The 24,776-nt window shown below is 41.6% G+C and overlaps 1 protein-coding gene across 1 annotated transcript in view; it reads left to right on the top strand.

Moving 5' to 3' along the window:
- Positions 1-24,776, top strand: part of atp11a (ATPase phospholipid transporting 11A) — a 205,217-nt gene that overhangs the window by 139,001 nt on the left and 41,440 nt on the right. Inside the window, 5 exon segments of the mRNA XM_052025948.1 lie at positions 6,591-6,736; positions 11,895-11,954; positions 15,505-15,632; positions 18,049-18,058; positions 18,060-18,188. Of these exon segments, the coding sequence (XP_051881908.1) occupies positions 6,591-6,736; positions 11,895-11,954; positions 15,505-15,632; positions 18,049-18,058; positions 18,060-18,188 (473 nt within the window).

Genomic DNA, 24,776 nt, shown 5'->3' on the forward strand with positions numbered 1-24,776 from the left:
TTGGGTTTCATGAAGGAACCATTCAGCCCCTGAAGCTTGTTAGGTAATTTTGTTCAACCATGTTTTCCTACTTTTGTTCCATATCTCTTGTCACCATTCTCAAAGGAGATCTACAGTAGAAACACTTTTTTTAAAAAAAAAGGGGGCAGGAATAGGCCATTAATTCCTTGGAGTATGTTCTGCCATTCAATGCGATCATGGCTGAATCTCCATCTCTGTACCACATTCCTGCTCTCTCTCAATACCCCTTGATGCCTTTTTGTGCTTGGAATTCTATCCACCTCCTTAAAAGAATTTGGTGGCTTGGCATCCGCAGCCTTCTGTGATAGAGAATTCCATAGGTTCACCACCACTACAGTGAAGATATTTCTCCTCTTCTCAATCTTGCACATCTGACCCATTATCCAAAGATTCTGGCCTCACTGTATCAGGGATAGTCACTCTGTCCCAAAGATCATTCCCCTATGCATCTCAAAACTAACTTGTATCCTCACTTTCCCAGTTCTGACTAAGAGCATTTGCAAGGTTAAGAGCATGACCACCAGGCTCAAGGACAGCTTCTAATCCACTGTTATAAGACTCTTGAATGGATGTCTTGTAGATAAAGATGAACTCTTGATCTCTCGATCTACCTTGTCATGGCTCATGCAGTTTATCTGTACCTGCACTGCACTTCCTGCATAACTGTATATGGAATGAGTTGCCAGAGGAAGTGGTTGAGGCAGGTACATTAACAACATTTAAAAGATATTTGGACAGGTGCATAAATAGGAAAGGCCTTAGAGGGATAAGGGGCAAACCCAGGCAAATGGGACTAGCTTAGACGGGAATCTTGGACAGCATGGATCAGCTGGGTGATATGACTTTATTGTAATGCTATATTCTTCATTTCTTTCCTTTTGTACTACCTTGATGCACTTGTGTATGGATGGCATGCAAACAAAAGCATTTCATTGTATCTCAGTACATGTGACAATAATAAACCAATTTCCTGAAACATTAACCCAGTTTCTCCTTCTGCCATTGCAGCCTGACATACTGAGTGCATGTAGTATTTTCTATTCTTATTTCCAATTTCCAGCATCTGCAGTTCTTTAAATTTTCTGTTAAGAGATTTTATCAAAGGCCTTCTGAAAATCCAAACACACCACATCTACTGGTTTTCCTTTACCTATACCATCAGTTATATCCTCAAAAAAAAGTATAGTCACTTCTTTTAAACGTGATTCCCCCTTGATAAATCCATATTGATTTTGTCTAATCCTGTTGATATTTTCTAAGTGTCCTGTCATCACAACCTTTATTATGGACTTCACCATTTTCCTGACTGCTGATATCAATTAACCAGTCTGTAGTTCCCTGTCTTCTCCGAGTTGAAAATTCCAATTAGCTTCAGGAGTGCATGGCATTCTGGGGAGAAAGTTGCAGATATCCATTACTACAAGGTCTACAAAACAAAATTTATGTAGCCTGTCATTATTTAATTCTTTTGTGCTCCAGTGTCATTTTGAATCTCCATTCGCCTGCTTTGAGACTGATGTTTCTTTTCCTGAGCTGCAGTGTCGAGATGGTCCAGCCAAGGCTTGGTTATTCACTGAACAAGCATCACTTCCTCATTCCATGAGCAGTTCCACTGTTACTTGTTGTGCACTGCCCTTCAATGACTTCTGCATTTTTTTTGGATTGTGAGCATTTTAGTTAGGGCCAGTATTGATCTTAATTATCCTTGAGAAGGTAGTGGTGAGCCAAGCAGTCAAATCCCTCTTATCCACATTCCTATTCTAATTTTTCCATGCTGATTGTCACATCAAAGGCCATTCACAGTCCTCTGTTCCATTTGGTAATCTACGTCACAGAGCTAATTTAATTTTCCATGTTTTTATTGTAAATGATCTCTTTTGCAAAACCTTAGTCCTGATGGAAATCTTTACAGACATTATCCAAAGATGTTTCCAAATACATCATGCTTGTGAGCACCTTAGAAAATTTGACTGGGTTGCTAATCTTAGCAAATCAGTGCTTACTCTAAGATTTAGTCAAACTTGTCAAAAAGTGGTCAGTTATTTTGTCTCTGGTAATAGATACCAGTAACTCCCCTCCACGATGTTAATCTGTAGTTACCTGTTTTCAGATCCCTCACTGGCTTGTGGTGGTGATACAGAGTGGTTAATTTATCAGAGTAATCCAAAGATCTGGGCTTGCAATGCAGAGAAATGGGTTCAAATTTCACCATGGCAGCTGTGGAATTTAAATTAATTTAGTAATCCAGAATTTGGGGGGAGGTAGGGATTGGGGGTGGTACCAAACAGTTAAAGTGATGATGACCGTGTAAACTTCTGGATTGTTGTGAAAACCCATCTGATTCACTAATGCCCTTCTGGAGATGAAATCTGCCTCCTTGCTTATTCTGGTCTACATGTGACTCCAGACCCATCCAAGTGGTTGATTCTTAGATGCCCTTTGAAGTGGCTTAGCAAGCCTTTCAGTTGTCCCATTACTGCTAAGTTCAAATAAAGAATGAGTACAACTGGATGGACTACCCTGGCATCGATGTGTGCACTGAATTCTGTCACAGCAAAGCTGGTCCCAACCCATTTGACCTTGCAGTGTTTTCTAACAAACATCTGGGGATTGGTGTCTAAATTGGGAGCACTATAACATAGACTAATGAAGCAATAACCTGACCAAGGAGTCATGCCTTGCCTTAAATGTGCCAGAATCGTCCCTCATAATCACTGGGTATGTCTTGTCCCATTGGCAGGACAGACGACCATAATAAGAGATGGAGACATAATGGTATACAGATGGGAGCAACAGGCCTTCACCAATCCATGACATTGGTAGTAAAATGACCACTTGGAACCCCTCTTCCCCCTCCCCACTTATTAACCTTAAAAGCATGTCCTCTGGTGTTTGACATTTCTACCCTGGGGAAAAGAGTCTAACTGTCTACCCTATCTATGCCTCCCATAATTTAAAAAAACCTGTATCGGGTCTCCCCTCAGCCTCCGATGCTCGAAGAAGAACAACCCAAGTTTTTCCAATCTTTCCTTTATAGCTCATACCCTCTAATCCAGGCAGCATCCTGGTAAACCTCTTCTGCACCCCTTCCGCATCCTTTCTATAATGGGGCAACCAGAACTGCACACAATACTCCGAGTGCAGTCTGACTGATGTTTTATACAGCTGCAGCATAAACCTTGTATGGAGGATAAGGCAGCAGGTGCATGAGAACATAACCACCTGCAGGTTCCTCTCTAATTCACACACTAAGCCCTAAACTCTAAGCCCTGGAATTCTCCACCCAGAAGCACAATGAAAGTATCAACATGAAAAGAACTGTATCAATCTCAGAATGTGGCTCACTACTGCTTTTTCAAGGCAACTTGGGCTGATCAATAACTGCTGCTCTTTCCAGTGATGCCCAGATCCCAAAATTGATGTTTTTAAAAAAAAAGAGAAAAAATAATGGAGTTAAATTTGCAATGCTCTACTTCTCAGGCTGATTTAACTATTATAGTAAGACTTGGAAGTGCTCTGTACTGTGAAAGGTTACGCACTAGAAAGAGTTCTGTTTGGAAACTGAATTGCAGACTTTAGATCCAAGAGTTAAGAAGCCATGTTAAGCTATGAATGAAAAATTTCCTTGTACTTAGGTCATGAGAATGATTGTTGAGAGGGATACTGCAATGGTCCCAAAACAGAAATCAGATCTGGCCCTTGCCTTATTTACCCCTGGTTGCAAATCATTGAATTTTGTCTAGAAGTCCTCGGCTAACCTAGGATCCTGGGACTATGAGAGTTAAGAGCAGGTGAAGGCCATCTGGTCATTCAGCCCTGCTCCACAATTCTGATCTTTTACTGAGGATTCATTTTCCTCCACTCTCCCCATATCTTCTAATTTTCTAATATCCATAAAACTATTGATCTCTGTTTTGAACGAGCCTTCAGAGTCTTACTGTATAGACAATTCCAAAGATTTGCCAGCCTCTATGTGAAGAAATTTCTTTTCATCTCCTTCCCAAGTGGCTTACATCTTATCTGGAGACTCTGCCTCCTGATTCATGACACCTCGGGCATGGGTAAACATCCTCCCTGCATCCAACCTATTAAAATCTGGAAGAATTTTGTAAGTTTCAATGAGATCGCCTCTCATTCTTCTGAACTATAGTGAATATAGGCCTAGGCTGCTTAATCTTTCCTCAAGGAGCAAATGTGCCATCCCAGGAACCAGTCTGGTGAATCTTGTTGAACTCCTCCATGGCAAATATATCCTTTTTAGGTAAGAAGATCAAACTGCATACAGTATTCTAGACGCAATCTCACCAAGGCCCTGTGTAATTACAGTAAGAGATCTTCATTCTTGTGCTCAAATGCGCTCATAACAAAGGCCAACATGCTGTAGATACTCTTAGTTTCTTGGTGAACCTGCATGTTAGTTTTCAAGGACTTGTGTACAAGGAAACCTATAACCCTTAAATGTCAATATTTGCCAATCTATCACTTTTTTTTAAAAAAATTCTGTTTTTCCTGCCAGAGTTGATGACCTTGCATTTTTCCAACTTATATTCCATCTGCTACATTTCTACCCACTAACTTAGCTTCACTATATCCCCCATGAAGCCTCTTTACGTCCTGCACTTCACAATATGTGGCATCTAGTTTTTTGTCATCAACAAATGTGGAAATATGACATTTTTCTCAGCTAAATTGTTGATATAAATTCTGAATGTCTAGAGCCCTGTAGTACTCCCGCTGATCACAGCCTGCCAATCTCAGAAAGATCCATTTATTCTATTTCTTTGCATTCTAATTGTTACTCAATTCTCGATACATGCCAGTGTATTACACCTGAGTATATTACTTCGTGTGCTCTAATCTTGTTGACCAATGTCCTATATGGGACCTCATCCAAAACCTTCCAAAAATCCAAATTCACCACAACCACGAGTTATCCTTATCTCCTCTACCAGTCATATCCTCAAAGAACTCTGATAGGTGAGTCAAATGTAATTTCCCTTTGGATAATTCCAGGCTTATTCTGCTCAATCCTACCATTCTTTTTCAAGGTGTTCTGTTATTACATATTTCATTTTAGATTCCAACAGTTTTCCTACTACTGATGTTAGTCTAACAAGTTGGTCACTCACTGTTTTCTCTTGCCCTCTTTTCTTAAATAGTGGGGTCCTTTGCTATCTTCCAGGATCTATAGAATTTTGAAAATGCATCCACTATTTCAAAAACCAACTTTTTCAAAATTCTGGCATGTAGGTTGCCAAGGTCCTTGGGATTTATTGGCTTTCAGTCTCACCGACTTCTCTGGTGCTTTTTTTAAAAAATAATACTAATTGCCTTCAGTTTCTCATTCTTGATAGATCCTTGGTTTTTCTCATATTTCTGACAGATTTTTTAATGTCTTCTGTAAAGACACAGAATTTGTTTAATTTCACTGTTTCTGTATTTCCCATTATACATTCACCCCTGTTTGCCTGCACCCGTCAGGCAGTGCCACTGAGACTTCTCCCCAGCCACAAAGCGCTAAAGGCTTTCTTCACTGATTTATTCTCCATTATCGTTCCCTTTGTGACCTCACCAGCTCCACAACCCTTTCTTGAGTAGTAGCAGAGTTATTCAGAACACTGCACTTTGAATGTTTTAGTGCTAGACATGCAAATATCTTGGAAAGTTGCATTACATCACTGGTATTTAGACAGTCATACAGCATGGAAACAGGCCCTTTATCCACCATGTCCATAATGACCATCAATCACCCTTTTGCGCTAATCCCATTTTTCTTCTCACATCACCCATTAACTCCAACACCTCCCCACCCCAATTCTGTTGACACCCACCTAGACTAAGTGCTAGTAATCTACCAACCAAAAATGTCGGGCCTACTCAACCAGAATGAAAACTTTTGCAAGTCTACAGTGGCATATAACATGACAATCAATGATGGAGGATGGATTGGTTTATTTGCTGGCCTTATTGCTTTCGAATGCTTCAACAATAAATTGGCTTACTTGTTATTGGAGTGGTTCTCTAATTCTTACATGACTAATTTGCCGAGAAATATAAGTGAGTTGAATCATATGAATTCCAGCAAGCTTAATGTTGCACAGTACTGCTTTGGTCTAACCTTGACCTTAACCTCAACTAAGTGTACCTTCCTAAATGGAGCAGAAGAGACTGCAGATGCTGGAATCTGGAGCAACAGTCTGCTGGAGAAACTCAGTGAGTCGAGCATCATCTATTAGGGCCAAAGTTGATTGGTAGACTCACCACTCCTCCCTCCTCTTTATACTGGCCGTCTGCCCTCTCCAATCTTACTCCTGATGCAGGGTTTTGACCCGGATTGTCGACAGTTCCTTTCCCTCCCCTCCTGTCCCCACGGATGCTGCTCAACCTACTGAGTTTCTCCAGCAGATTTTTTGTTGCTGGTACCTCCCTAAATGGTGGCCATAATAGCAAAACCAAGGGATATGTTGATTGAAAAAGAGCAAGAAAGCACATCATTTGAATACCCATTTTATTATTATAATTGTTTTTATTATTTGAATGTTTGCTCAGCTGACATTTGGTTTCCCCAGGTATTTTGGGAAAGGAAGGTCGACAAGCTGCAAGAAACAGCGATTATTGCATTCCTAAGTTTAAACATCTCAAGAAATTGTTGCTTGTCCACGGCCATTTTTATTACATTCGAATTGCTGAACTCGTCCAGTATTTCTTCTACAAGGTGAAGTATATTAATTTGTATTTGTTCTTTCGAGAAACATGAATTACATTAAAACTTTTCAGTCTGTTTTTAAAATAAAAATCAATAATTAATGGTATGGAGACCATCATTTATATGGTGTTGGAAATATCAGTGGAGACTTTGAGTGGGATTACATCTTCAACAATAGATTCCCATCAATTTTCACTTGGTTCAATGGCATGTGCAATGAGATAAAGCAATGTTAGAGTTGATGAGCTAAGTACCTTGTAGATTGCAGTCCTATCAGAAACAGATGTATGAGGCAAGTAGGAATGGTTCAGAGTGATCAGCATAGGGACTTGCCTTAGCTCAAATCCAAAAGGTTGTTCTTTCTTTTCCCCAGTCTCTGAGTAACTGCAGTATACTCAGCTCCTTTGCAACCCAAATAATGAAGCAGTCAGTCCCTAAGTACAGTAGCACTTGGAAATTTGGTAAGAACAAGTCAGCTGTCTTTCTCAGTATCTATCCATAACAGTTTAATTATCTCTCCTTGACATTCAATGGTGTTGCCATCACTGTAGCACCAATGTGAACCTTATTGGGAGGTTGCTGTTAACTAGAAACACAATTGAACTAGAGTCATATAGTCATACAACACAGAAGCAGGCTCTTAGGCCCAACTCATCCCTGCCAACTAAGATGCTCATCTAAGCTAGTCCCATTTGCTTGTTTTTGGCCCATATCCTCTAAATCTTTCCTATCCATGTACCTGTCAAAATGTCTTTTAAAAGTTGTTATTGAACTTGTTTCAACCACTTGCTGTAGCAGCTCGTTCCATATACGCACCACCCTCTGTGTGAAGAAGTTGCCCTTCAGGTCCCTTTCTTATAAAAAAAATTTCCCCTCTCACCTTTAAACCTATGTCTTCTAGTTTTTGATTCCTTTTCCCTGGGAAAAAGACTGTGAGTATTCACCTTATCTATGCCCCTCATGATCTTATACACCTTTATACAGTCATCCCTCAGTCTCCTATGCACCAAGGAAGGAAGTCTGAGCCTGCCCAACCTCTCCCTATAACTCAGGCCCTTGAGTCCTGGCAACATTCTCGTAAATCTTCTTTGCGCTCTTTCCAGCTTACTGACATCTTTCCTATAACTGGGTAACCAAAAGTGTACACAATACTCACTAACAGCCTCACTAGCATCTTGTACAACTGCAACATAATGTCCCAACTCCTATAGTCAATGTCCTGACTTATTAGGGCCAGCATGGCAAACACTTCCTTCACGACCTTGTCAACCTGTGATGCCACTTTCAGTGATCCATGTACTCGTACTCCTAAATCCCTCTGTTCTGCAGCACTCCCCAGGGCCCTACCATTCAATGTGAAAGTTCAAAAGTTGACTTCAAAAGATAAAATAGCTTGCACTTATCTGAATGGATTCCTTGGCCTACTTAGCTAGATGATCTAAATCCCTCTGTGATTTTTGATAGCCTTCTTCACTGCCTATGATAGCACCTATTTTAATGTCATCTGCAAACTTGCTAACTGTGCCTTGTACATTCTTATCCAAATCATTGATATAGATGACAGACAACAATGGGCCTAGCACTGACCCCTGATGCATACCAGTAATCACTGGCCTCCAATCTGAGAAACAACCTTCCAATATCACTCTCTGCTTCCTAACATCAAGCCAGTTATGAATCCAATTAGCCAGCTCTCCCTGGATTCCATAGAACAGTGCCATGCGATCTAACCTTCCAGAGCAGCCTACCATGTGTAACCTTATCAAAGGCCTTACTGAAGTCCATATAAACCACATCTACTACCCTGCCCTCATTGACTTTCTTGGTCACATCATCAACGAACTTGATTAAGTTCATAGGACGTGATCTCCCACACACAAAGCCACGCTGACTATCCCTAATCAACCCCTGTCCTCCCAAATCCATGTATATCTTATCCCTCACAATCCTCTCCAGTAATTTGCCTACCACAGATGTTAAACATACTGGTCTGTAGTTTCCATGTTTTTTCTTTGGTGCCCTTCTTAAATAAAGCCTCAATATTCACTACCCTCCAGTCCATGGGCACCTCACCCATGGGTAATGATGATGCAAATATCTCAGCCAGGGTTTCCACAATTTCTTCTCTAGTTCTTGGATGTGCCTGATCAGGCCCTGGAGTTTTGTCTGCCTTCAAACCTTTTAAGACCTCCAGCACCTCCTCTACCGTCATGCCAACTAGCCCCAAGACCTCCCCATTTACCTTTCTTAGTTCCAAATTCTTCATGTCTTTCTCTGTGGTAAAAACAGGAGGAATATTCATTAAGGACCTTGCCATCTCCTGCAGCTCAGAACACGAAGATGTCTACTTTGATGTCTGAGGGGCCCTATTGTCACTCTAGTTACTCTTTTTCCCTTAATAAACTTAAAATCTCTTCAGATTCTCCTTAATCTTCTCTGCCAAAGCTATTTCGTACCCCCTTTATTTTATGCCTTCCTGATTTCCTACTTGAGTACGCTCCTGTATCCCCCTATACTCTAGGGATTTGCTTGGAATATCCCAGCTGCCTGTACCTGACCCATGCCTCCTTTTTCCTGGCCAATGCCTTGATATCCTTGCCATCCAGGGATCTCTGCTCCTACCAGCCTTGCCCTTCACTCTAACAGGAACATGCAGACCTTGAACTCTCACTATTTCACCTTTAAAAGCCTCCCACTTGCCTGTGGTCCCTTTGCCTGCAAACAGCCTCCTCCAATCAACCTTCGCAAGCTGTTGTCTCATATTGTCAAAATTCGCCTTGCCCCAATTTAGAACCTGAACCTGTGTATCTGTTGTGTCCTTTTCCATAACTAACTTAAAACATATAGAACTATGGTCACTGGTCCCAAAGTGATCCCCCACTGTCACCTCAAATCACTTGCCCCACCCTGTTATCCAAGAGCAGGTCGAGCTTTGCCCTCTGCCTAGTAGGGCCCTCTTTATATTGTCCTGGGAAACTTTCTTGCAAGCACTTCACAACCTCCACCCCATCTAAGCCCTTAACAGTATGGCAGTCCCAGTCCATGTTAGGAAAGTTAAAATCCCCTACTATGACAGCCCTATTATTCTTACAACTCTACAATCTCCTTGCATATTTGTTCTTCTATTTTCTGTTGTCTATTTGGGGTCCTATAGTACAATGTGATCAACCCTTCTTATTTCTCACCGCCACCCATAAAAGCTCACTGGATGATCCTTTGGTAATTTCATCTCTGACTGCTGCTGTGACATTCCCCTCAATCAAAAATGCAACTCCCCCTCCTCTTTCCTCCGCCTCTATCCCGCCTAAAGCACCTGTACCCTGGAACTTAAGTTGCGAGTCCTGTCTCTCCCTTAGCCATGTTTCTGTAATGGCTATAATATCCCAGTTCCATGTAGCTATCCATGCCCCAAGTTCATCCGCCTTACCTGCCAGATCTCTTGCATTGAAATAAATGCAATCTGATCCAATAGGCTTTTCTTGCTCCCTGCCATTCTCCTGCCTGTCAGGCGTATTCAGCTTGTTGTCACTGATTTCTGCATCACTTTCCAGCCTCTCATTTGCCTCCCTGATGCTTGGGAACCCACCTGAGTAGCATTAGCAAATCTGCCTGCCAAGATATTGGTCCCCCTACAGTTCAGGTGTAACCCATCCCTCTTGTACAGGTTCCCTCCGCCCCACAAGAGATCCCAATGGTCCAAAAATCCCTGCCCCCACACCAATTTTTCAGCCACATTCATTTGCTATATTCTATTCTTACCCTCACTAGCATATAACACTGGAAGTAAACCAGAGATTACTACCCTCGAGGTCCTGCTTTTTAACTTCTTCCCTAGCTCCCTATATGCACTCCGCAGGACCTCGTCTGTTTCTCGACCTCTATCATTTGTGCCAACATGCACAATTCATTCTAGAAATATACAAGATCCTGGGATGTTTTGACAGGTTACATGAGGAGAGGCCATATCTTGTGAGAGAAGCTAGAACCTGGTGTCACTGTTTAGAAGTAACAGCGTTTATGCCTTTTAAGACAGATGAGGTAAATATTTTTCTCTCCTGAGGATTGTGAGTCTTTAAAACTCTCGGAGTAGAAACAGAGTCTTTGAATATTTTTATGGCAGAACTCAATAGATACTTGATATGCAAGGGGATGATGAAAGGTAACCATAGATAGACAAGAATGTGAAGTTGAGGTTGCAGTCAGATCAGTCATGAGCTTATTCAATGGCAGAGCAGATTTGAGGGGCTATAGCCTACTCTTAATTCATATGTCTGTACATTTGTTTATCTATACTAGCACTTAAGTAGCAATACCTGACTCTGGGTGGCTCAATTTATCCGCTGCTGACACCCTCATCCACACCTTTGGTACCTCTGGATTTGACAATTCCAGTGGATTCATGGTCAGCCTCCTATATTCCACAATACATAGACTCAAAGCCACCGATAACTTTGCTGCCCAAGCCTCACCTCTTATTATTTCCCATGTGCTTGTTTGATTGATGCATTGCCCTAAGTTCTGGAAATCTCTCCTTACACCTTTCTGTTCTCCCGAATAATGCTCCTTAAGAGCTATCTCTGAATATCCCCCTCCAGGGGTCAGTGTGAAATTATATTGGATAATGCTCCTGTAAAACATTTGTTGAAGACATTACATAAATACAAGCTGTTAGTCAGTCACTTAAAAGCTGAAGTAAAATTTTAGGCCCACTGCTCTTTAAGGTAGAACTCCTCTTAATTTGAGTTCCTGTCTTTTGGTCTGTTTTTACTCAATTGGTGTCATTAATAAATTGTGAAATACTTTTTCACTTTGTTCATCCACAGGCAATTAACATTCATTAACTGTACCTGTTGTCATACTGGAATTTAATTTAATTGTTCTTTCACATCCTCCTGATTAGTCTTTGAATCTTTTAACATATTTCTTCCAGCAGCATAGCCTGCCCATGCTCTTATTTTTTTTCAGTGTTTCCTTCCGGGCTTCATATCAATAACTATTTTCCTTTGTATTTTTCCCATTGTATTTATCAATCGGGAGCCTTTTAGTACTTTGCGTAAAATCATCTGTATGCGGGAAGTGAATGTTGTCTTAAGTAAGTGAGTTTGAAATCCCTCTGATGTCATTGTTTGTGATGTTTTGTCTTATCACATATTCTGTTGTTTTCCAGAATGTTTGCTTCATATTTCCTCAGTTTTTATACCAATTCTTTTGTGGATTTTCTCAGCAGGTTAGTACTTTGCTCCATAACTCTGTTCTGTACAGTTATAACATTCTGTGCTTGAGTCCAGTGTTGCCATGAGCTTAGCTGATCAGAGAGAGCAGAGCATAATTTATAGATCAGGAAATGAGCACAAGTACTCTAGTGGCTTTTGTGTTTCAAGCTGTGAAAACATTTTCCCAGTCCAATGTGAGATTTGTACTAACTGGATGAAGATTCATGTCAGTAGGTGAATACAGTATGTTCTAGTCCGAGTACAGGCTACCATTTACCAAAGAGAGTTACAGTTGGATATGAGCCGAAAGGCTGTGACTGAGTTAAATACCAGATTCTCAGGTCCATATTGAATTCCATCTCTCAGCTCTGGAACCGCTTTACAATAACTGCAGAGCAACATCCAAAGCATAAACTGTGAAAGTTTTAAGCATTCAGCAGGTCAAGCTGCATCAGTGGAGAGAGGGACAGAGTTCAATTCAAGGACCCTGCATCAGAACTGGAAAAATGAAAAGACAAGTGTATTTTAGTTTGCAGAGAGGGGAAGGGGTGGAGAGAACAGGGGAAATGTCTATGATTAGTTGCAGACCAAAATTGTCAAGTTAACAGTTTTAAAAATGACACAGAAACAACTGGAAACATTAAAAATTAAAATAGAAAGATACAGCCATATCTGTGATTGGGGGGGTGGGGGGGAAGGAGAGTGGTTTACAAGAAATAGTTAAATGCAGCATTAAGTTCCAAAAGGCCTTGTCAGAAATTGAGATGCTACTTTGTGAGCTTACAATGACTATTGTAGGAATAAATACAAGGCTGAAATCGGAGATCATTCCCTTTATGACTACCTGAACAATTTTGCCATCTCTACCAACCACTCCTCTTCTCTTGGCACTTTTCCATGCAACCATGGAAGATACAACACCTGTCCTGTAATCTCTTTCCTCTCAGGGACACAAGCAGCTCTTCACAATGAAGCAAAAATTCACATGCAATTCTTCCAACTTGTTGTGTTGTCAGTGCTCATATTGTGGTCTCCTGTACATTGGAGAAACAAAAGCAGGTTGGGGACCGCTTCACAGGAACACCTCTATTCAGTCCACAACAGTGACCTTAAACTTGTAGTCATCTGTTATTTCAAGTCTCTTTCCCACTCCCATTTTGTCCCCTCTTTGGCCTCCTATTTGCTCCAACAATGCCCAGAATAAGCTAAAGGAACAGCTCATCTTTCAACGGGGTGCTTTATATCTCTCAGGACATAAAAATGTCAAGTAAATCTCTTCTTTTTACTGAACCTTTGTTTTCTTTTGTTTTGCTTTGACTTGCTTCTGCATCGTTTTGGTCCAGCCATTGGTTTTTAAAGTAATTTTTACCTTAACAAATTTGTCTGCACTCTATCACAGACATTCTCTCCACCTCCCCTCTCTGAAACTGAACACGCTGATCCTCTCACTTTTCCATTTCTAATAAAGGGTCCTTGACCCAGAATGTTGACATTGCTTCTCTCCCCACTGACACTGTCTGATTTCTGAGTGCTTGCAGCATTCTCTATTTTTGTTTTGGATTTCCAGCTTCTGCAGTTTTTATTACAACTAACTGTGAGTTAGTCTATAACTTCCAGTATCAGAGCTATTGCTTCAGATTACCAATCCCTCTGCAGTGAAGAATTTAGCTGCTTGGGGTTTAGGAGCCTTTTCTGCTGATGGTCTCCCCAAGATCATTAGGGGAAAACAGGGTGAAAGTCCCAGGTTACCTCCAGAACCATCACTTAATAATGATGGTTGGGTGGGGAGTGGAAGATATTCTTTCCTTGGAAATGATTCCACGTGTTAGATAGTTCCTGTTGAATCGCCAGCAGTGTTTAAGGGGCAGAGATTCATAGAATCATAAAGCACAAACTAGGCCTTTTGGTTCACCAAGTCTGTGCCAGCCATCAGGCAGCCAATCTAATGCCAAAGAAGTGAAGATTTAAGTTTGTAAGCTGCAGTTGTGTGGGCTTGAGTCGATGATTGTGAATGTGGGATAAATCTTCAACCAATTACCTGCTCTGATGTGGCTACCAGTACACAGACTATGGCTTCATCTCTCTATTCTTAATGCAATCATTTCCCAGATTCCAGTGAACCTGTCCCTGGATTTTCATCTAGATTCCAGCATCTACAGTCCTTGTTTCTCTTAAATGTAAAAGATTCTAACAGTGGCATCCTTTAAAGTTTTCTTCCTTTGAGGAGGTGCAAGTTGGTACCTCAGTTAAGACCTGACTGAGGCAAGTAATTAATTAGCTTTAATAATAACTGAAGCTTTACTTGGTTGCTAGAAGAGGAGCAAAGTACAGATCGTTCTTACCAAAGCTTGTTAAGGCTTGCTTCTAACTGAGTCAGGAAATGTTGGATTCCAATTTTGCTCAAGGACCCAAACACATAATTTAGGCTTGTACTTCTAGTGCAATTTTGAGAGGTCAAACTAGCAGCAAGTTTTCCTACATGCGTTGATTTGGTAAGTTCTGTGGTGCTAATCAGTGAGCAAAACAGTTCTTAACAATGTCCTGGCAATATTTATCTCTCAATCATCATTGGTGAAAGAAAATATAATCAGCTTTTCATGGGATGTTGCACCACACCAATGTGTGGACACATGTACATGCAGTTGAAATGGATTTATAGGCATTGGATAACCTTAAAGTGAAAGATCTTGTATAAATTCAAGGTTTTTCATTTATTTTTATCTGTACAGGCTATCTTTCAGTAGTTTATTTTTCTTCATCAGCATCCATTTCCTGTTGTCTCCTGTGTCGAAGCCGTTTGAAAATTGCCGTGTTAGCTCTCCTTTGCCATGTACTTGCAGCCAATTTCTACACCTTTTGTGCTAGGAAAAAGGACGTTCCTCCCAAAGTGTTTTATGAATATATGTGTGAACATGTGAGCTGGGAATTGCAGTAGGCCTTTCACCCTCTGTGCCTGCTCCACTCTGTTCCAAGAACATGGCTAATGTAATCGCTACCACGACTTCCACATTCCCACCTACCTACCCACTCACTCCCTTATCAAGAAACCATCCAACTGTGCCTTAAAAATGTCAGACTCTGTTTCCAGCATCATCTTAAGAAGAGAGTTCCAAACATTCATGAACCAGAGAAAAAACGCTGTGCCTCATAGGCAAACCTATATTTCTAAACAGTGATCCCTAGTTTCTACACTTTTCAAACAAAAAAGGGAAACATTCTCTTTACATCAACCCTGTAAAGACCCCTCAATATCATGTATGTCTCACTCCTCTAAGTTCCAGCAGATACAAGCTGAGCAATCCAACTTTCTTCATAAGGTCACTTGCCCATTCCAGATATTAATCTGGTAAACCTTCTCTGAATTGCTTCCAACCTTATAACATTTACTTAAGTTTGTAATTAAGTTCTAAGACAGTTCACTTATATTCAAAGAAAATCTAAGTTGGGAAGGAGGTTGCATTCCAAGCCATGTTTGTGTTAGTATTTGCTGCTGGGAGGCTATGGTAACCTTTACATTGGTATTTTGGAAGCATACAAAGTAATGAAGGATTTCTTTCTTTTCAGCCATTGTATGACACTGCATATCTTACATTGTACAACATCAGCTTCACCTCTCTTCCCATCCTGTTGTACAGCCTGATGGAACAACATGTCAGTATCGATGCTCTAAAAAGAGACCCAACATTGTACAGGTGAGCTAGGAAGCATGACTACACAATTCACATCATTATTGCCTTTTAATAGAACTTTTCTGATGGAAGTTAACATGCTCAAGTGCATGAATTCCTTCAAGCAAAGTTCTCTAACTGATAGTAGAAGGTTGATGAATTTGGGCTGTAAAGTACTTGGTCAAAAGGTGAAGTTACGGAGTCATACACCACCAAAACAGGCCCTTGGGCCCAGCTTGCCCATGCCGACCAAGTTGCCTATCTGAACTAAGTCTCACCTACCTGCATTTGGCCCATATCCCCTGAACATTTCCTATCCATGTACCTTCTAAATGGCCTTTCAACTTTATAATTGTACCCACCTCTAATACTTCCTCTGGCAGCTCATTCCACACACCCACCCACCCTCTGTGTGGAAAAACTTGAGCCCCGGGTCCCCTTTAATTTTTTCCCTCTCATTTTAAACCTTTGCCCTCTAGGTTTTAGACTCCCTAACCCTGGGAAAAAGACTGGCCTTTCACCTTATCTATGCCCCTCGTTATTTTATATACTTCTATAAAGTCACCCCCCTCAGCCTTCTCTGGTCCAGGAAAACAGTCCCAGCCTATCCAGTTTTTCCTTACTCAAGCACTCCAGTTCCAGTAACATCCTTGTGAATCATTTCTGCACCCTTCCCAGTTTAATGACATCCTTCCTATAGCTAAGTGACGCAGAACTGCGCACAATACTCCAAGTGCAGTCCTCACTGACGTCTTGTACCGTTGTAACATGATATCCCAACTCTTCTACGCAGTGTCCTGACTGATGTAGACAAGCATGGCCCAAAGGCCTTCTTTACCACCCTATCTACCTGTGTCACCACCTTCAGGAATTATGTACTCGTACCTCTCGGTGTCTTAGTTCTTCAGGTCCTGCCATTTACTGTCTATGTCCTGCCAAAATCCACGCTTCACACTTGTCCCAGTTAAATTCCATCTACCCTTCCTTGGCCCACTTTCCCAGATGATTAAGATCCTGTTGTAATCTTAGACAAACTTCTTTACTGTCCACTATACCGCCTATTTTGGTGTCATCCATAAATTTACTAACCATGCCAACTACATTCTCACCCATATCATTAATATAAATGACAAATATCAGTGGGCCCAGAACCAATCCCTGCTGGTCACAGGCCTCCAATCTGAAAAACAACCCTTCACTATCACCCTCTGACTCCTACCACCGACCCAATTTTGTATCTAATTGGCTAGCTCACCTAGATCCCTTGTGATCTAACTTTCCTAACCAGTTTTGGTACTTTGTCAAAGGCCTTGCTAAGGTCCATGTAGACAACGCCTACCAGCCTGCCCTCACAAATCTTCTTGTCACCTCTTCAATTAAATTTGTGAGACACTATTTCCCATGCACAAAGCTGATTATCCCTAATCAGTCTTTGCCTTTTCAAATGCAGGTAGATCCTGTTTATCAGAATCTCCTCCAGTAATTTTCCCACCACTGATGTTAGACTCATTGGCCTGTGGTTTTCCTGGCTTGTCCTTGCAACCCTTCTTAAATAAAGACACAACATTAGCACCATCCATCTATTCTTCGAGACTAAGTTGCATCGCATTGAAACAGTGCAGGAGGCTGAGGACAGATGCAAGGGTTGGTTCTGAAGAATTATCTTCATCTGCTGTTTAATTTTAAAGAACTCTGAACATAGCCTGTGAGCAGAAAGGTGCTGAGTGTAAGGTCATTCAGGAATTATTTGCAGTTACTCATAGCTTAATTATTGATGAACCTGAGATTTATACTATGGAATGAAACTAATGAATTTATAAATGCATGGGCTACTGAGACATTATGAAGAGCCACTTGTAGATGGTCCTCTTGGTAGTCTAGCATAAAGTGGGACATAGCATTTATATATGCAATTTTGGTGGGAGGGGATCTGTTATGAAAATTAAAGTCTTGGTTTGAAATTAAGTTGAACAGGGTGCACAAAGAAATGGTTAAGGAACAGAAACTAAGTTGGGGTAAAAGTTTTTGGATTGCTGAGATTTTGGTGAGAGGCCATAAGAATGTAAATGTAAAAAATCTACTGTGATAGCAAGACTTTTAAAAATAGTAAAGGAAGTATATATTTAACTTTTAGTAAATTTTAATCATGAAATGTAAAACAAAGTGATGTTGTTGAAATTTTGCTAATCTTTAGAACATTGTTGGAGTTCTCGATATCCCATTATGAACTGTGTAATGGTAGCATCATAGGTGCACTGAGCATGGCAGAAGTGAGAGGTTAGATTAGAAGGAACTCCAATATGTTTTCTTTCCCTCAAGAACTGAGGGATGTGCGGAGACTTTGTCGGTGACGAAAAGATTTTATATTACATGTGCTTTATAAATTAATAACATCAAAATACACAATCCAATTCCATTGTTTTTTCTTCTCAACCACCAGGGACATTGCCAAAAAATTCCTTGTTATGTTGGAAGCTGTTCCTTTACTGGACATTCCTGGGAGTGTTTGATGCTGTGGCATTTTTCTTTGGTGCTTATTTTCTGTTTGACCATTCAACGATGACCAGCAATGGAAGGTTAGTATATTACCTCTAAGTTGACCCAGCAGTAACAACCTGCCAAAATTTTCTGCATTGAGTGACCTGTTGCAGCACATGTGGTTTAATATTCCATCTAAGTCTTTAAAGATGCATTTAATTTTAACGCTTTATTCTAGTGCCTGTCTATTGAAAGATACTTTAATAATGTAGTTGATCATTACTTGCTCTCCATTTTTTGTTCTGTTAGTTTACCCAATAATATTTCTTTGTTTTTGTTTCCCTGTTAATTTACTTCAACAATTCTGTATTTTTTTTTGCCCTGTTGACTCACTTTGTCTTGTGTTTTTCGCTTTTGCCACTTGCTTCTCTTTCTAACGCCAGCTAATGAGGGCCAATTTGAACATGGTAAGATCAATCTCTCATTCATCTTGGCTGTCTCTCATTTTGGGCAACATTGAACAGTTGTTGACGATGTAATGACTTCTCAGAGGAGTCTGTTTCTCTAAGATAGTAAATGATTGATTAATGTGTGAATTTATTTTGGCGTAGCTTAATTTTCTCCTCAAAGAAAGCAGTTTTACCAATTAGATTATTGAACTGAGTACTTAATTATTTCCAATAGAGCCAAGAGAGATGGTGAGGAAAAAGTATAGGCTGGCCTGGTGATGCCATTGCAGTGCCCAAAAGAAATATTGTTGCAATGAAATTTAGCCCAATGCTTTGCAGTATCTTCATAAGCCTGTAAAATTTAATTACTGAAAATTGAAGGTTAAACCAAACAATAAAATAACCTGACTCAATACTCTGTTCGCCCCCTTTTCTTTCCCCTTATCCCTCTGGCCCATTCACCTCTTCTCCTTCCCTCCCCTATCTGATTCCATCTTCTTCAGCCCTTTGTCACTTCCACCTATCACCTCCCAGCTTTTTACAACATTTCCACTCTCCCCTCCTCCCTCACCCACATATCGCACCCAGGCCCCCCCCCCCCCCCAACCAGAATCCACCCATCGCCTGCCAGCTCTTACTCCACCACTTCCCCCTTTCCTTTTTATACTGGCTATCTCCCCTCCTTTTTTTTCCATTCCTGATGAAGTGTCTTGACCTGAAACATCAACTGTCCATTTCTCTCCATCGATGCTGCGTGACCTGCTGAGTTCCTCCAGCATTTTGTATGTTGCTCCAGATTTCCAGCATCTGCAGTCTCCCTTGTGTCTCCACTATTGTATTGGAACTATATTCTTCTCTCTTTCAACATACCTGTTTTGATGTCCTCTTCAAACATCCAATCTTTAATTCCTTTCTTCTTATAAACTAGCATCTCATTTCCAACCACCCTTTCCTCCACAAATCCTTGTTTGTGTTGTTTCTTTCTATAGCCATCGCCATCTTTTCTGTTCATCGGATTTTAATCCACAATTTTTAAAACCCTACTACAGCAGTTGACAAGAACCATACCAGCAGTGTTTTATTCCTGCCATGCAGTATCACCTCCAGAATTCTGAAGCATCTGTCCTTGGCCTTCCTCTTCCTCACCTATGCTGATCCTTGGCAACATCATGTATAGACACAGAGTCAAATTCCAGATGTACACTGATATCCATCTCTGCCTCACATCACTTCCTTTGACTTGTCCACCATTTAGAATCATGGAAACAGCCCATTCACCCCAATTCATCCTCACTGACTAGTGGGCACTATTCCATATTAACCCAATTGCCCAACAATTGGTTCATAGACTTCAAGCCTAAGTAAATCAACTACTCAACTAGACATCTTAAATGCTGTCAGCGACCAGCTTCAGCCACTTTCTCAGGCAGCGCATTTCAGGTACTTGCTACTCTCTGAGTGAAGAAAGTCCCCTCTTCCCCCTTCCCTCAAACTTATGTCCTCTTGTTTTATCTATCTCTGATACAGGGAAAAGTTTCCTGCGGTCTGACCTATCTAGCCACCTCATAACCTTACATATCTCAGTCATGTCCCCTCTTAATCTCCTCTGCTCCAGGGAGAAAAGACCCTCTCCTCATGATTGAACTGCTTCATCCCAGGCAATATCCTGCTGGATCTCCTCTGCACCTCTCCTATACTATCACATCCTTCCTAACCACTTGTGACCAGAACTACACGCAGTACTCCAGTTGAGGTCTGACCGAGATTTTATAAAGTTGGAAAATAACCTCTGTACTTCTGCATTCAGTGCCTGACTAATGAAGGTCAGTATCCTGTATGCTTACTAATCACTTCAAGGATCTATGGACTTGTACTCTGAGGTCCTCTGTTCCTCAGTAACTCCTAAGATCCTACCATTCATTGTGTGTATCCTAGCCTCATCAGTGCTCCCAAAATTCATCTCCACACATCTTCTAGACTAAACTCCATCTGCCATTTTTTCAGCCTATTTCACCAAAACGTCGCTATCTCTCTGCAGTCTGACTACGTTCCACACTATCAACAACTCTGCTAATTTCATGTCATCTATGAACTTGTTTCTTGGGGCATATGAACAACAGACATCCAATCGCAAAAACAACCCTTTATCTTCATCCTCAGTCTCATATTGCCAAGCCAACTTTAGATCCAATTTGCCAACTTGCCCTGGATCCCGTGGGCCTAACTTTTGAACCAGTCTCCCATGTGGGACTTCGTCAAAGGTTTACTAAAGTCCGTGTAAATCACATTTACTGCCCTGCCTTCATCCTTGCACTTTGTGACCTCTTCAAAATTCAATCAAATTGGTCAGACAGGATCTACCCTTGCAAAGCGTGCTGGCTGTCTCTGATTAGTCCTCGGCTTTCCAAGTGATCATTAATCCTCTCCCTCACATTTTTTCCAAGATCTTCCCTGCCACTGTCTATAGTTACCAGGCTTTTCCCTGATGCATTTCTGGAAAAAGGGGACCATATTTGTTGTCCTCCAGTCACCTGGTACCTTACTTGTGGCTAGCGAAAATTTAAAAATCTCAGTCAGAGCCCTGCCTTCTGTAGTAGCCTGTGATAATCCCATCTGGTCCAGGGGATTTATCCACCTCTAAGTCTGCCAAAGCATCAAGTACCTCCTTTACTTATGGAGACCAGAAATTGACTTTCACCTTCCCTTTCACTGAATTCTACCACTACAACGTTTAGTTTTCTTTATGAAAACCGATGGAAAGTATTAATTTAGGAGTTCACCAACACCTTCTGACTCCATGCACAGATTGCCTCTGTCATTCCTAATGGGCCCTATTTTACCCTGGTTATTCTTTTGCCCTTAATATACTTATAGAATACCTTCATATTTACCTCAACCCTGTTTGCCAGTGATTTATTTGTGACCCTTCTTTGCCTTTCTAATTTCCTTTATAAGCACCTCCCTGCACATTTTATACTTATTTGCAGCAGCCTGTGCATACGTGTGCTTGTGCATAAACTTGACTTTTAGACTTTGATTAATCTTGACAGCACTCCCCCATCATTAGCTCCCTATACCTTTTCATATGCTATCTTTTTTCTCTTTATCCAACCCTCAATGCCCCTCGATACTTCCCAAGATAAGGCCGAGTAATGCTGCTTCCCTCATTGCTCTATCTACATACTGCGTCAGGAAGCTCTCCTGGACACACCGAAAAAATTCCACGCTTTCTGAGCCTATGAAGTTAAGGCAATCCCAGTTAATATTTGGGAAATTGAAATCCCCAATCTGATACCTGCCTACATATCTGTTTCTCTATCACCTGCTGACTGTTGAGAAGTCTGTAATACATCCCCAGCAAAGTGAAAACCCTTTTTGTTTCTAATCTCTACCCATTTGAGGAGCCTTTAGGATATCCACTTTCAACACTGAAGTAATGAAATCTTTGACTAATAGTGCAATACTTCCTCCCCTTTTACTCCCCTCTCTGTCATGTCTGCAAATTCTGCCAGAGAATTTTGATTTGCCAGTCCTGCCCTTCCTTCATCCCTATCTCAGTGATGACAATAATATTGTGGACCCATGTTAATTAAAGCTTTGAGTTCATCTACTTTACTAATTACACTCTTTGTATTAAAATAGATACATTTAGCTTTGAATTCCCTTGATGTTCACTTACTGTCTTAATCTGCTTACTGGACTTGCTAACTTTGTCTCCTCAAGGTGTTTGTACCTCTCTATCTGAACAACTACTCTGAGCCCCCTTCCCTTGCCAACTCAGTTAAAACCTTCCCCAATAGCACTAGCAAACCTCCCAGCAAGAAGCAACAAACTGGACTGATGCAGGGTTTCAACCTGAAACATTGACATTTCCTTTCCCTCCACAGATGCTGCTCGACCAGCTGAATTCCTCCAGTAGATTGTTTGTTGCTCCAGATTCCAGCATGTGCAGTCTCCCAGCAAGGATATTGGTCCCAGTCTGGTTAAGGTGTCCCACTGGTGTAGGTCCCATCTTCTGCAGATATGATCCCAATAATCCAGGAATCTAAAGTTCAATCTCCTGCACCATCCCTCCAGCCACACGTTCATCTGACCTCTCCTATTCCTGTACTCACTAGCCCACGGCACCGGAAGCAATCCAGAGATTACAACATTTGAGATTATACTCTTTAAATAACTACCTAGCTCCCTGAACTCATGCTGCAGCATCTCATTCCTTCTGCTCCCTATGTCATTGTTACCTACATGTACCATGACCTCTATGGCCATTACGGAGACTTGGTTGCAAGAGGGACAGGACTGGCAACTCAACATTCCAGGGTTTTGATGTTTTAGATGTGATAGAGAGGTAAAAGAGGTGCATAACTAATCAGGGAGAATGTCACAACTGCACTCGGGGACATAATGGAGGGTTAGGGTTTTTGTCCTAACTTCCACCCATATTGACTCTAGAGAGGATCCTTGGGGTTAGGGACAAGAAAGGAGCAGTTACTCTACTGGGAGTATTCTATAGGCCCCCCCGGTAGCAGCAGGGATACTGAGGAGCAGATTGGGAGCCAGATTTTGGAAAGATACAAAAATAACAGGGTTATTATCGTGGGAGACTTCAACTTCCCAAATATTGATTGGCACCTGCTTAATGCCAAAGGTTTAGACAGGGCGGAGTTTGTTAAGTGTGTCCAGGACAGATTCCTGTCACAGTATGTTGACAGGCCGACTAGAAGGAATGTCATATTAGATCTAGTTTTAGGTAATGAACCGGGTCAGGTGACAGATCTATCGGTGGGTGAGCATTTGGGGGACAGCAACCACTGCTCCATAACCTTTAGCGTTGTCATGGACGGGGATAGGAGCAAAGAGGACGGGAAGATATTTAATTGGGGAAAGGCGAATTACGAGGCAATAAGGCGAGAACTTGAGAGTGTAAATTGGGATGACATTTTGCAGGGAATGTACTGAGGAGATACGGTCGATGTTCAGGGATCTCTTGCAGGACGTTAGGGATAAATTTGTCCCGGTGAGGCAGAGAAGGAATGGCAGGGGTGAAGGAACCGTGGGTGACGAGAGGTGGAACAACTAGTTAGGAAGAAAGAGGCAGCATACGTAAGGTGTAAGCAGCAAGGATCAGATAGGGCTTGTGAGGAATATAGAGTAGCAAGGAAGGAACTGAAGAAGGGGCCAAGGAAAGCAAGAAGGGGACATGAAAAGGCTTAGGCGAGTAGGGTTAAGGAGAATCTCAAGGCTTTTTTCTTGTACGTGAAGAACAGAAGGATGGCTAGAGTAAAGGTAAGATTGATTAAAGACCAAGGTAGGAAGATGTGCCTGGAAGCTGTGGAAGTGGGTGAGGTTTTCAATGAATACTTCAGTATTCACCAAGGAGAGGGGTCTTGACGCTGAGGACAGTGTTGGTAAGGGTAATGTTCTAGAGTATGTTGATATCGAGAGAGGATGTGTTGGAGCTGTTAGAAAATATTAGGACAGATAAGTCCCCAGGGCCTGACGGAATATTCCCCAGGCTGCTTCGTGAGGCGAGGGAGGAGATTGCTGAACCGTTGGCGAGGATCTTTGAGTCCTCGTTGTCCACGGGGATGGTACCGGAGGATTGGAGGGTGGCGAATGTCGTCCCCTTATTCAAAAAAGGAAATAGGGATAGTCCAAGGAATTACAGGCCAGTGAGCCTTACGTCGGTGATGGGTAAGCTGTTAGAAAGGATTCTAAGAGAGGATCTATGAGAATTTAGAGAATCATGGACTGATTAGGGACAGCCAGCATGGCTTTGTGAAGGGAAGATCTTGCCTCACTAGCCTGATAGGGTTCTTTGAGGAGGTGACCAGGAAGATTGATGAGGGTAGTGTAGTAGATGTGGTCTACATGGATTTTAGTAAGGCGTTTGACAAGGTTCCGCATGGTAGGCTTCTTCTGAAGGTCAGAGGCCAAGTGATCCAGGGAGGTTTGGCCGTGTGGATTCAAAATTGGCTTGCCTGTAGAAAGCAGAGGGTTGAGGTGAAGAGAGTGCATTCGGATTGGAGGGCTGTGATTAGTGGTGTCCCACAGGGATCGGTTCTGGGACCTCTACTTTTTGTGATATTTATTAATGACTTGGATGAGGGAGTGGGAGGGTGGGTTAGCAAGTTTGCAGACGACACAAAGATCGGTGGTGTTGTGGATAGTGTGGAGGGCTGTCGAAGCTTACAGAGGGATATTGATAGGATGCAGAGCTGGGCTGAGAAGTGGCAGATGG

This window comes from Pristis pectinata, chromosome 11 (genome assembly GCF_009764475.1).
Source record: "Pristis pectinata isolate sPriPec2 chromosome 11, sPriPec2.1.pri, whole genome shotgun sequence".
Classification (NCBI taxonomy): domain Eukaryota; kingdom Metazoa; phylum Chordata; class Chondrichthyes; order Rhinopristiformes; family Pristidae; genus Pristis; species Pristis pectinata.